Source organism: Sardina pilchardus, chromosome 4, assembly GCF_963854185.1.
Source record: "Sardina pilchardus chromosome 4, fSarPil1.1, whole genome shotgun sequence".
NCBI lineage: Eukaryota > Metazoa > Chordata > Actinopteri > Clupeiformes > Clupeidae > Sardina > Sardina pilchardus.
Genome location: NC_084997.1, coordinates 32700348 through 32713871, shown reverse-complemented (window position 1 = coordinate 32713871; position 13524 = coordinate 32700348). Strand labels below are relative to the sequence as shown.

The following is a 13524-nucleotide window of genomic DNA, read 5'->3' as shown; positions in this document are numbered from 1 at the left end:
TATTGTTTGAATATATTGATTTGATCACATCATATACTTTACCCCCTACACCAGTTTCTAGCAGTTTGTAGTATAATCCGTCATGCCAAATAGAGTCAAATGCTTTTTTAAAGTCGACAAAACATGCAAATATTTTTCCATTTTTCTTATCTTTTACGTGTTTGTTGATTAGGGTGTGTAGGGTGTAAATGTGATCCGTAGTGCGATGATTTGGAAGAAAGCCAATTTGTTTTTTACACAGGGTATTGTGCTTGTTAAGGAAGGTTTGGATTCTTTCATTCAATATGCTGCTAAATACCTTCCCCAGATTACTGTTCACACAGATACCTCTGTAATTATTAGGATCCAATTTGTCTCCACTTTTATGAATTGGTGTGATAATGCCTTGATTCCAGATGTCAGGAAAAGAGCCAGAACTTAGAACAAGATTGAATAATTTGAGCATTGCATTCTGCATCTCAGGTGTGCTCTGCTTAAGCATCTCACTCCTGATGCTATCCTGTCCACAGGATTTATTGGGCTTTAAGGATCTAATTTTTTGTGATAATTCTTCACTGGAAATGGGGAAGTCCAGTGGACTTTGATTATCTTTAAATACTAATTCGAAAGTTTGTAATTTTTCTTTAATCTGATTTTGATTTGTTTCTGTTAGTTGTATTTCACTGTAAAGGTTTTGAAAATGCTCAATCCAAGTGTTACCATTTTGAATGGGTACTTCTTTTGCTTCTTTAGTGCTCAAATTATTCCACATATGCCAAAACTGATTTTTGTTGATGGAGTCTTCAATCTCATAGATAAGTTTGTTGGTGTAGTGCTGTTTTTTTTTTTTGATGGTTTGTTTGTAACTTTTTTGGGTCAGACAATATTGTTGTCTTAAAACTGTGTCTTGGGGGTGGCGGTGTTTTAGGTTTGACAGTTGTCTTAATTCCTTCCTTATATTTTTGCATTCTGTGTCAAACCATTTATCACATTTTGGCTTTTTGGCTTTTGCTCTCTGGCTTTTTGTTAGCCCAGCCTTTTTTGCAGCAGTGTGGAAAATAAGGTTCAGCTCTTGAACGGCCATGTTGACACTTTTTGTATCATTACAGAAGGGTTTGTTAGTAAAGTTAGTTATTTTGTTAGTCAAATTTGGTGAATTTAAGGCTTGTATGAATTTTTCTGAACTGTCTGTCGCCCATCTGTACATTGGATTGAGATTGTACAACTTACTGGGCTCCTTATGTGATTTAGTAAAATTATTAGTCATTTTCAGGAATATATTTATTTGGTTATGGTCGGAAAATGGAGTTTGCTGCCTGACAGTGAATGCACTGAAGTGAGAGGGGTCCATGTCAGTGATTGCATAATCCACTACACTGCTACCCAGGGCTGAAGAATACGTGAACCTCCCCAAAGAGTCCCCTCTAATCCTGCCATTAAGAATGTACAGGCCTAAGGCTTGACAGAGGTGCACTAACTCTTTACCACTGTTGTTTACCACACAGTCTAGGTTGCACCGTGTTGTGGTCGTTGGTGAAAGGTGCAATGGTAACTGGCCAAACACATGTGCACTACCCTCAGGGTCAATAAAGTCGGGCTCAATGCCTGTCCGTGCATTAAAGTCTCCACACAGTATCACTTTGCCCTGTGCTTGGAAATAAACTACTTCTGTGTAGAGCTTATTGAAGTAATCTTCTTCATAGTAGTCTGAGTCAGCTGGCGGAATGTATGCTGCACAGAGGTAAGTTGTGAATTCAGCAATGCCTATGGTATTGCGTAATTTCAGCCATAAGTGGTATTTCTCTATTTTGACAATTGATATGTGTTTAGCCAATTCATTTTTGCACCACACCAAGATACCACCTGAATCTCTTCCACGACGTGTTTTTGTTGATTTTACTGAGGGCACTACAAACTCAAAATAATCTACTGGACACATAGAGATAACATTTTCACGACGCCAAGTTTCAGTAAGAATTAATATATCACATTTTGTAACACAATCCAAAAACTCAGGGTTCGTAGTCTTCAGACCAAAGGCTGAGGAATACAGACCCTGGATGTTCCAACAGCTAATACAAAAAGAAGGCATGAGTATGGTAACGAAGAACAATTAACCATTTTGTGAGACAAGTAATCCAAAAAAAGTTTGATAGCTTTTCACAATACTGTAACATGACATTGTTTGAAAGTGTGTGTGTGTGTGTGTGTGTGTGTGTGTGTGTGTGTGTGTGTGTGTGTGTGTGTGTGTGTGTGTGTGTGTGTGCGTGTGCGTGTGTGCGTGTGTGCGTGTGTTTGTGTGTGTGTGTGTGCACGCGTGTGCGTGTGCGTGTGTGTGTGCGTGTGTGTGCGTGTATGCGCGCACAATTTTTTTTTTTTTTTTTTTTTGTATGTTCAACTCACAGTTGGAGAAGGCCTGCGCATAGCTTGTGGAGCATGTGTTTTATCTCATCTAGTTCAGAGGGTTGATGGGATGCAGGAGGTGGTTGGGCTAGAGCTTTGGCATAGCTCTGCTGTTGCTGTAGTGGCTGGGTGGTATTGGGCTGGGATGTCATCCTGTGATGAGCTGGTGAGTACGATTTTTGTGTAGAGGGTCCTCTAGAGAAGGAGTTGTAGCCATGCGGATTAGGTGGGGGAGAGTGATAGGTGATGTAGGGCGGGGAGTTGGTATGGTTCCGTCCTAGGGCCACATCTTTGAGGGTCCTGGCGAAGATTCTGACTCCATTCTTGTGGAGGTGAAGTCCGTCATACAACTCACGTGGGCCGATGGAGGGGTGGTGGGCAACGTGGACGTTCGGGAGGGTAGAGCAGTTTCTGGTTAGTTCTGCATTGATGCTATGGATGAGGTGCGGAGGTGTGTCTGTGCGGGGGAGGAGAGTAGATATTATGATGCGGGACTCTGGGAACTCTCGACTTGCTTTCTCCGCCACCTTCGTCATTGCCTCTGCAGTCCCATGGCGTAGGGAGTGGAGGTCATTTGTCCCGGTGTGGACGATGATACAGCTTGGTCTGCCAAGGGTGTCTTGACTGAGGAGACGGAGGGCCTGGTTGGAGTTGCTGCAGCGTTTGGTTGCTACACGTTGACCAGGAAACAGTCTTTCGGGATCAAGGAACTTCCCATTAGAGTCCATAAGAAGCATTACCTGAGGATCTGGTGTTGTAGTGTTCTGTGTAGGCAGTGTTTCCTTGGGCGTGGGGCAGCGGAGGGGGGGTTCAGTCTGTGGTTGTGTGTCAGCAGTGTGTGCTGTTGGTTTATCTGCCTGTGGTTGTGGATGTACGTGTTGGTTTGAGGTGCTGGGTGAGGCAGGTAGGCCTACATCAGTGTATGTCTGTGTGCTTGTGGCTCTGTGTGTGTCGGGTGTTGGGCTCTGTTTTACCTCCAGTTGCTCTCTTATCTGTGTTACCTCTCTAAAGAGGGCTCTCTCCCTGTTGCTGGCATCTTCTTTCACCTTGGCTAGCTGGGCTCTGAGGTTTTTGTTTTCCTCTTGAATGGTCTGTAGGTTGCGTCTGAGTTCAGAGCTGGTGATCTGGCTTTCAGTCTTCAGCTGCTGCAGCTCCTCCTTAAGTAGCCTGATGGAGTCGTGTGGGGAGTCATCTAGCCTGGCCTGCATGAGCTCTTTAAATTCTATAAAGTCCATCTCAAGCAAGGCCAGGCTTTCTCTCAGGTGAACTGAACTGAGGGGTGGCTGTGGGGAAGTGGCCAAGACAGGGGTTGCATCCTCTTTCTGTTCTCCAAATTCTTGAAGGACTGATGGCCGTTCTTTATGTACCTTTGCCTTCAGTTTAGGGAAAACTTCCTCAAAGGAGTTCAGACATGTTTCACTTCCCTGGATTAAAATTGTGCCTTTAATATAATAGGTGATCGTCAACTCAGGGTTGTCTGTATCGAGATGTTCGTCCTCGCAGATGATTAGTCTGCCTCCACCTCCTATGCCACTCTTGCTTATATGGTCATAATATTGGCAGAGAACAGATTTCCACTCGGATGGATAGTCAGTGTGGAATATTAGATTACATTTAAGTCTCTTTCCCTTATGTATGGTAAAGTCTGTAAAAAGGACCTCTGGATTATTTTTAAGTACAATCTCTTTGTGTTTTTTCTTTGCCTTAGAGTTTTTGCAGTTACTGGGAAACTCCACTTCCCTGCATTCTGCTGCCTGCCTGGTTGCCATGGTGATAGAATGTTTACCACTCTAACTGTCACTCTACTCGGTAGTAACTAGCCTACTGTGTTAACTGTCAGTTAGCTAGGCTAGCCTGCCAATCTTAAACAGATAAACTAGAAGGTTGTACTAGGTGTAAATAGTGCTGTTTTTTTTTCAGAAAATGTCCTAGTTTAATGTCCTTGGCCTGTGGTCAGGCTTACCTTATGTTACAATCCAGGTTGTGGTTCTTTTAGGTGTATTTTGATCCTGTTTGTGGCAGACAGTTGCAAGTAATCTTCAGTTGGTATCAGCTTTTCCTCAGATTCTGCTCAGTTTAACTTCAGATTCTCCCTTTTGTGTCCTCTTTTGTTGAAATCCAGATAAAAGTCCAAGAAATTAATCACAGGTTGTTTCTTGATGCTTCTGTTTCATAGCAACATCTGTTTTTTTCGATTTTGTCTCACTATTAGGTTAATTTATCCTATTTTATCAAGAGCTCATGTTGATTCTGACTGTACTCTAACTCTTCGGAACTCTCTCTGCAGTCGTGTGTGTGTGAGAGGTAAAGTAAGAACTCTTCATTTTGTAGAAAGCTTCCAAGCAAGGCTGGCCACACAGGCACATGATGACCAACAAGTGCTGCTGTCTGTCTCACTCACACACACACACACACACACACACACACACACACACACACACACACACACACACACGTACACAAACACTCAATGGCAGAGTGAGCAAGCAGGAAACATAATGACATATACAGTGCCTATAGAAAGTTATCATACCCTTTTGAAATAGTTACTTTTTTTGTCTTACAGCCTGAAATCAAAACCCATTTTAAAAAAAATCTTTTCCAGTTTTATTTACAAATGTAGCTGTACAACATCAAAATAATGAAAAAAAAGTCAACAGTTCTGAAAATTAATAAAAAATTAAAAACTAGAATAACAGGGTTGGAAAAGTCATCATACCCCTGACTTAATACTTTGTAAAGCTTCCTTTTGCTTTCATTACAGCCATCAATCTGTTTGGATATGTCTCTATTATAGCTTTGCACACCCAGACAGGGGAATATTTGCCCAATTTTCCGTGCAGAAATGTTGAAATTTAGTCAAATTCTGTAGGGAATGGCGATGGACTGCTCTCTTCAAGTCAATCCACATATTTTCTATAGGATTTAAGTCAGGGCTCTGACTTTGCCACTCAAGGATATTCACCATCCTATCCTTAAGCCACTGCTTTGTTCTTTTGGCAGTATGTTTAGGATTTTTGTCGTGTTGGAAGGCAAATGACCTCCCCATCCTCAGCTGTTTAGGAGAGGGACGCAGGTTTTCCTCAAGAATTTTGGTGTACTTGGCAGCATCCATTTTCCCTTCTATCCTGACCAATTGCCCAGTCCCCGCTGAAGAGAAACATCCCCAAAACATAATGTTGCCCCCACCATGCTTCAAAGTAGGTATGGTGTGTTTTGGGTGTGTTTGGGTGTGTATACAGTGTTCGGTTAGCGCCTGGAGCTCAGTCCAAAAACTTCAATCTTAGTCTCCAAAAAGTTCGATCTTAGTCTCATCTGACCATATAAGCTTTTTCCACATGGTAGCAGAATATTCCAGATGTGTTTTTGCACTTAACTCCAAGCGCAATGTTTGGCGAAAACCAACACAGTACACCACTCTAAACACACCATACCTAGTGTGAAGCATGGTGGGGGCAACATTATGTTGTGGGGATGTTTCTTTTCAGCGGGAACTGGGCAATTGGTCAGGATAGAAGGGAAAATGGATGCTGCCAAGTACACCCACATTCTTAAGGAAAACCTGCGTCCCTCTCCTAGACAGCTGAGGATGGGGAGGTCATTCGCCTTCCAACACGACAATAATCCTAAACATACTGCCAAAAGAACAAAGCAGTGGCTTAAGGATAGGATGGTGAATATCCTTGAGTGGCAAAGTCAGAGCCCTGACTTAAATACTATAGAAAATATGTGGATTGACTTGAAGAGAGCAGTCCATCGCCATTCCCTACAGAATTTGACTAAATTTTAACATTTCTGTACGGAGAATTGGGCAAATATTCCCCTATCTAGGTGTGCAAAGCTATAATAGAGACATATCCAAACAGATTGATGGCTGTAATGAAAGCAAAAGGAAGCTTTACAAAGTATTAAGTCAGGGGTATGATGACTTTTCCAACCCTGTTATTCTAGTTTTACATTTTTTATTAATTTTCAGAACTGTTTACTTTTTTTTCATTATTTTGATGTTGTACAGCTAAATTTGTTAATAAAACTGGAAAAGATTTTTTTAAAAATGGGTTTTGATTTCAGGCTGTAAGACAAAAAAAGTAACTATTTCAAAAGGGTATGATGACTTTCTATAGGCACTGTAAGAGAGTTGTGGAGTTTTGATATCTGATCAGAGTATATTGAATAATAATTCATTTAATTTTTGAAAATGTATCCATGTGTAAATCAGTCAGTATATTATGTTCATCATTTAGGGTTCTGAGGACAAATAATGTGTGGCCCACTGCAGTGACAGTATTTTTATGGTAGTGTTTTAATTCAGTTTCTGATTAAATGGATTTTTTTAATTTTGTTTTCCTGACAAAATGTGAATCTGTTGTCATTCATAACTCATTATTCTCCATGATGACACACACACAGATTGATGCTTAGAATTATTTATTTTAATTTCATGAAACACAATTCATTACACAACATAAGCAGTTGAGCAGTGTGTTCCATTCAGAGAGGAAAGAGCAGGAAGCCACTGAAGGTGCAGTGATTATTAGAATTATCATGGAGCCTGCGGTCTGCAGGGAGTCGCATGTTAACTACGTCTCCCTCCTCCAGCTGCAGAGTAGCACCACTGGACAGATAGGAGCGCTGGTGATCAGTATCATACTCTCCTAAATACATGATCTGCTCTCCATTCTTACTCATCCTGATGGTCATTGAGTGTGAGGTTAGGATATCTGCAACAGTGAATCTGAAGTAGTAGACTCCCCTGACTGGAGCTGTGAAGAAGCCTGTTATGCTGCTGTAGGCCTGTCCAATATTGGTGATGATTTTAGTGAAGACCAAGTTCAGGTCAGTATCCCCAGACGATATGTATCCTGAGTTAGTCAGCCCTGCTGAGAATGCCACCTTGGGTTGCTCTGTGATCTCTTTCTCCAGATTCACTACATCAGTCTCAGTAGCTGCCAGTCTGGTCTCTTGTGCTGCAGTTTCCATCTTCAGGTTCTCCACCTCAGTCTCACTGGCAGACAGTCTGGTCTCTTGTGCTGCATTTTCCTTGATCAGGTTCATCACTTCAGTCTTCATAGTGGTCAGCTCTGACTCCTGTGTTGCAGTTTCCATCTTCAGATGCTCCATTTCAGTCTTCATAGTGGTCAGGTCTGTGTGTTGCGCTGCGATCACCCTTTCCAGAGCGTCCACTTTAGTCTCACTGGCCACCAGTCGTTCTGTCATGACGGCCAGCTTTGTCTCCTGAGCATTGTTCTCATCCTCCACTGTGTACAGCAGTGATTTGGTGTTCTGTAGCTCATTCTGGGTGAAGGTCAGAGTCACTCTCAGCTCCACCACTGTGGTTCCGAGCTCATCTACGGTGTCTCTGAGTCGAGCAAGCTCACTAGCGACGTCCAGCGTGGTAGTGACCACAGCAGCAGCAGCAGCCCCAGTGCTCTGGCTCTCTGTCTGAACTTCAGTCTGGGTGCTCTGAGTCTGAGCTCCACACATGGAGAACAGCAGCACCAGCAGTGGGATGACGGCCCTCATGTTCACCAACACTCTCTGTCACACACAGCAGTAAGTAGTGATACTGTAACAGTACAATAGCTACAACAGATATGACTAGTAGTAGTAGTTGTACCAGTTGTGTCTGAGACTCAGTCTGTGAACACCCTCTTTTTATACCTTAGTTAGTGGTTATATAAGAGTTAATCATTTATAAGCTGAAATTAAGCTCAGGGACACTGATCACATCTGTATGATACAGTGTTCTTCCCAGCACGTATCTGCTTATTCAGTTATCAATGTTTCCAAAGCCTAACCTAAAACTTAGAGCTAAAAAGGTTACATGTAGAAGTGGGTCTAGTCAACAAAGAGATATACTGTAGTGATTTTACTTTAGAATTCTTGTTTTTTATTTGTCAGCTATTAGTCAGAGATGTAGTTTTAGTGAGGATGCTGCTCTCTCAATCTTCTGCCCAAATGATTGTGCCGCCATAAGCAGATTCATTTTGAGTATCAAGGTGTATTACATGAATACAGACGACTAGTGTGACCCACTCTTGTGCTCTGAAGACACAGAGTTGAACTCTTGGTACTTGTGACCAGCGTGCGTGCGTGTGTGTGTGTGTGTGTGTGTGTGTGTGTGTGTGTGTGTGTGTGTGTGTGTGTTAGTATTTTACTGTGTTGTTGTTTGTGTGTGTGTGTGTGTGTATGTGTGTGTGTGTGTGTGTGTGTGTGTTAGTATTTTACTGTGTTGTTGTTTGTGTGTGTGTGTGATTGTAAGAGACTACCCTCTCTCCCCTTCTGTTGAAGTTGCTGTCTCTGCAGTCTTGTGTGTGTGAGATGTAAAGGAAATAATCTTAATTACACAGGCACATGATGACCAACAAGAGCTACTTTCTGTCTCACTCACAGACACACACAATATATGTACGCTTGCACACGCATGCACACGCATGCACACACACACACACACACACGCACACACACACACACACACACACACACACAGGTACACAGGTACACAGGTACACAGACACTCAATGGCAGGGTGAGAGATCAGGAAACAGGGTGATGAATAAGAGAGTTGTGGAGTTTTGATAAATGAACCATAGATCTGGTTCTCGCCAGATAAAGACAGATCATGTTTTAAACGTTTTTAAAAAGTAAGAAATAAAAAAACTTTCCTTCTCATTTTTTTTCAAACAACAGAAATTGGGAGCAATCATACTGTACACCAGTGGCTAGTGGTAGTCATAACTAACACAGGGAGGGAGAGAAGGAGAGAGGGAGGGAGGGAGGGAGAGAGAGAGAGAGGGAGGGAGGGAGAGAGAGGAAGAGAGAGGGAGGGAGGGAGAGAGAGAGAGAGAGAGCAGGAGGGAGGGGGTTTCTGAGTGTCCAGGAGTCCAGGAGTCTGCTTGTGTGTATATGACCTGGCCCGTCTCAGCCGAGGCTGGGAGAGAAGAAGAGAAGGAGGAAGGGAGGAATGGAGAGAAAGAGAGAAAGAGAGGGAGGGAGAAAAAGAGAGAGAGAAAGGGAGGGAGGGTGTTTCTGAGTGTCCTCACGGCTAAACTCTGCCAATCCTGCTGAGGGCGCAGCTTTGACAGGTGTGAGTGTTATGGGACAGAGCGCTTGGTCCCTCTCAGCCAATAACACATCCAAGGCCCCAGAGCACACAGTAAGAGCAGAGACGTCCTTACTGTGTCCTTACTCTCCTCCTTTAGTATAACACGTGTTCACAGTCCTCCTACTCACAAGGCTGGTAAGGATCTTGATATGATTCTGCTACGTAACTGTACTGCAGACAACGTTTGGGTTAATCCTCTACATGTATCAGATCATTACTTCATTAGATTCTCTGTGCGTCTCCTTGATAACCCTACAGTTCCTGCTCCGACGATGTCATTCCGACGGAACCTCAGAAGCCTCTCAAGTGAACATTTTGCAACATTAGTAACTTCTGCTCTACCTATTCCAAGCTCATTCTCATCACTTGAGGTTAATGATGCAACAGACACTCTTTGCTCTACACTGGCATCCTGTCTGAATGCAGCATGTCCTCTTTCCACAAGACCCACTCGTTCTAAACCTCGCCATCCATGGCTGACAAACAGTATACGCTCAGTACGCAAGGAACTTAGAGCTGCTGAAAGGAAATGGCGTAAATCTGGAGATAGAAATGATCTTAGTAAATACCAGTCTATGCTATCATCTTTTTCATCCACTGTCACACTTGCAAAAAGAACATATTATCAGAGTAAGATTGAGAACGCCACTGACAGCAGAAAACTTTTTGCTACGTTCAAGTCTCTTCTCAATCCTCCACCACCGCCATCAGCTACTTCACTGTCAGCAGATGACTTTGCAACATTTTTCACTGAGAAAGTTGCTAAGATAAGTGCTCAGTTTGATGACCCTATAAGAAGGACTCTGCCTGGTGTTAGCATGATGCCATCATTGGACTTTTTCTCTCCTCTTGATGAGGAAGCGGTCTCTCAACTGCTTCAGCGAAGCCGTCCAACAACATGCCCTTTGGATCCTGTCCCGTCTACGCTCCTGCAGTCTATAGCACCCGCTATTATACCGGCAGTCACACATGTATTTAATACTTCACTCAGTTCTGGAATAGTTCCTTCTTCTTTTAAACAGGCAAGAATTACGCCTTTGCTGAAGAAAAGTACACTTAATTCAACTGATGTGAAGAACTACAGACCTGTCTCCCTTCTTCCTTTCTTGTCAAAGGTTTTGGAGAAAGTGGTCTTCAAGCAAATGTGTGACTTCCTCTATCAGAATAACCTACTAGACCCTATGCAGTCTGGTTTCAAGAGTGGTCATTCTACTGAAACTGCTCTTCTATCTGTGACTGAAGCATTGAGAATAGCTAAGTCCTCTGCTCAGTCATCAGTGTTAATTCTGTTAGATTTATCTGCAGCCTTTGATACGGTTAACCATGACATTCTCCTTTCTACACTATATGAACTGGGAATTTCTGGGAAAGCTCTTGACTGGTTCAAGTCTTACCTTAAAGGGCGTTCTTTTAGCGTGTCTTGGCAGGGACAGATATCAAAGTCTCATGACCTCACTACAGGAGTCCCCCAAGGATCAGTATTAGGGCCCCTCCTTTTCTCTATTTACACCACTTCTTTAGGTGGGATTATTCGCTCTCATGGATTTGAATATCATTGCTATGCGGACGACACTCAACTTTTCCTATCCTTCCCACCTGAGGACTCTAGTGTTTCCCATCGAATCTCTGCATGCCTGAAGGACATTTCAATCTGGATGAAGGATCAGCACCTTCAGCTTAATCTTTCCAAAACTGAGCTCTTGGTGTTTCCAGCAAAAACAGCTATTCCCCAACAGATCAATATCCAGCTTGATTCATCCTCACTGACTCCAACCGGATCGGCACGTAACTTGGGTGTCATAATTGATGACCAACTTACTTTCTCTGAGCATGTTGCCTCAATTGCAAAGTCATGTCGGTATACCCTGTACAACATTAGGAAGATCAGACCTTATCTGACACAAGATTCCACTCAGCTTCTTGTACAGGCAATGGTTATCTCCAAACTGGACTACTGTAATTCTCTGTTAGCTGGCCTACCTGCTTGTGTATTAAGACCACTACAGTTGATTCAGAATGCTGCAGCACGACTGGTCTTCAATCAGCCAAAGAGGACACATGTAACCCCTCTCCTAGTTACTCTCCACTGGCTCCCTATAGTAGCCAGAATTAAATTTAAATCCCTCACTCTGGCCTATAGGACACTGACTGGATCTGCTCCCAGCTACTTCAGTTCTTTAATCACGATGTACATTCCCAACCGCCCATTGCGATCTTCTGAGGAGCGTCTGTTATGTCGACCAACCATACATGCTAGGTCAAACTGTAGATCCTATTCTTCAGTGGTTCCGTGTTGGTGGAATGAGTTGCCCAGTGCTCTCCGTTCCAGCAACAGCTTTGGATCTTTTAAGAGGGGTCTTAAGGCATATTTATTTAATATGCACTTAGTCCTTTGAGTTTGTGATGTGTTATGGTTTGTATAATAGTATTGTTTTGTTATAATTTGTCTATTGATAGAATTTGAAATTTATTTTGCTATTGTCCTTAAATTTAGCAATACCATGCTTTAGTTATTATTATTATATATAATTAACTGAGTGACTTATTTGATTGCTATTCTCATTTCACTGTTTTATTTCTCATTAGGTTAGTGCTTAAAATTATTGTTTTACTGATAATATTACTATTCTCCCTAGTTTGTAATTGTTCACTGTTAATTTAATTTGTATTGTTATTTATTTGTATGTCGCTTTGGACAAAGGCGTCTGCTAAATAACCATAGCCATAGCCATAGCCATAGACGTGCGTTCCACAGGACACGCTGAACACACACTGAGAACACACACCTGCACCTGGGACGGACACACAGGGACTCAGTGGGCTGATGACATCATTATGAAATATTATATAGTTTAATACATTTATATTCTGGTTTGTCCTTATGCTGTAGAGTGGATACTGAACCATACAGTCATTGCATCATATAGTGTCAGAGCAGTGGGAGTTCTGTGGGGTCTACAGAGGGAGGCCTTTTAAACGGATACCAAAGAGAGTAATGTTACACCCCTGAAACAGGGGTAGAAATAATCACAGAGTGATTTTAGTGCGGTTTCCTCAATATCAGAGTTTAATAGAATCCTTTTCTTAAACAAATGCTCACATTACCAGAACATACAGGCTGCTAACGTTGTTCAACTTACAGGTTAGCACTGCCTAGCTTAAATGGGCTTTATACCCAAAATGCACATTAATATTGAGCAGAGAAATATACAAATGATGTCTAAACATACATGAACAAATACGTCTTAACAAGTGGTCAAAATGGCGCAGGCACGCTGTATCAGGCAGCATGGTCGAGAACGTTTCCACACTTACGCGCGTTGGCTACATTACACTGCATACAAAAGTTCTCTATTTTCATAGTCAACACTCGATTTTAAACTAAGCAACGGTTACACAAATGTATTTAGTACAATATCAAAAGAGGGTATGACTGTACCTGAAACAGGGGTAGAAATAATCACAGAGTGATTTTAGTGCGGTTTCCTCAATATCAGAGTTTAATAGAATGAGGAAAATACCGCGATCTCCCCTAGTTAAGTGGGTGGAGACAAAAGCAATCGAGCCTAGCTCGCGACTCAAGGCAAATTGTAGATCACTGATATAAAGCATGTGATGAAATCCTCAACACATCATGTACAACACAAATGATTTTTGTTTTTAACAATGTTTAACCGTTTGTTGTGAATTATTCATTGTGATAGTAATATCCTCAATTCCATTACAACAAATACTATTATCTAAATCTGTAACAAACCATGAATTAATCCAAAGTTTCCAACTTGTTACAGTAACACACATCTACGGTAGTCAATAGACAGCTCAATCAGCCAAGCAGTCCAGTGTGTGTGTGTGTGCGTGGCCTCATGAGTGAGTGCAGTGTTGGCGTTCTGATCAAGATGAGGGTGTGTGTGTGTGTGTGTGTGTGTGTGTGTGTGTGTGTGTGTGTTTGATTGTGAGATTGTAAGAGACAACCCTCTTTCCCCTCCTGTTGATGTTACTGTCTCTGCAGTCGTGTGTGTGTAAGAGGTAAAGTA

General features: G+C 42.3%; 1 protein-coding gene across 1 annotated transcript; it reads right to left on the bottom strand.

The window, feature by feature from the left end:
- Positions 1–6873: 6873 nt before the first annotated feature.
- Positions 6874–7347, bottom strand: LOC134078883 (complement C1q-like protein 2; the record flags this gene model as incomplete). Its single annotated transcript, XM_062535050.1, has 1 exon — positions 6874–7347. A coding segment is annotated over one exon (474 nt), but the record flags the coding sequence as incomplete, so codon positions are not given.
- Between the last annotated feature and the right edge of the window lie 6177 nt (positions 7348–13524).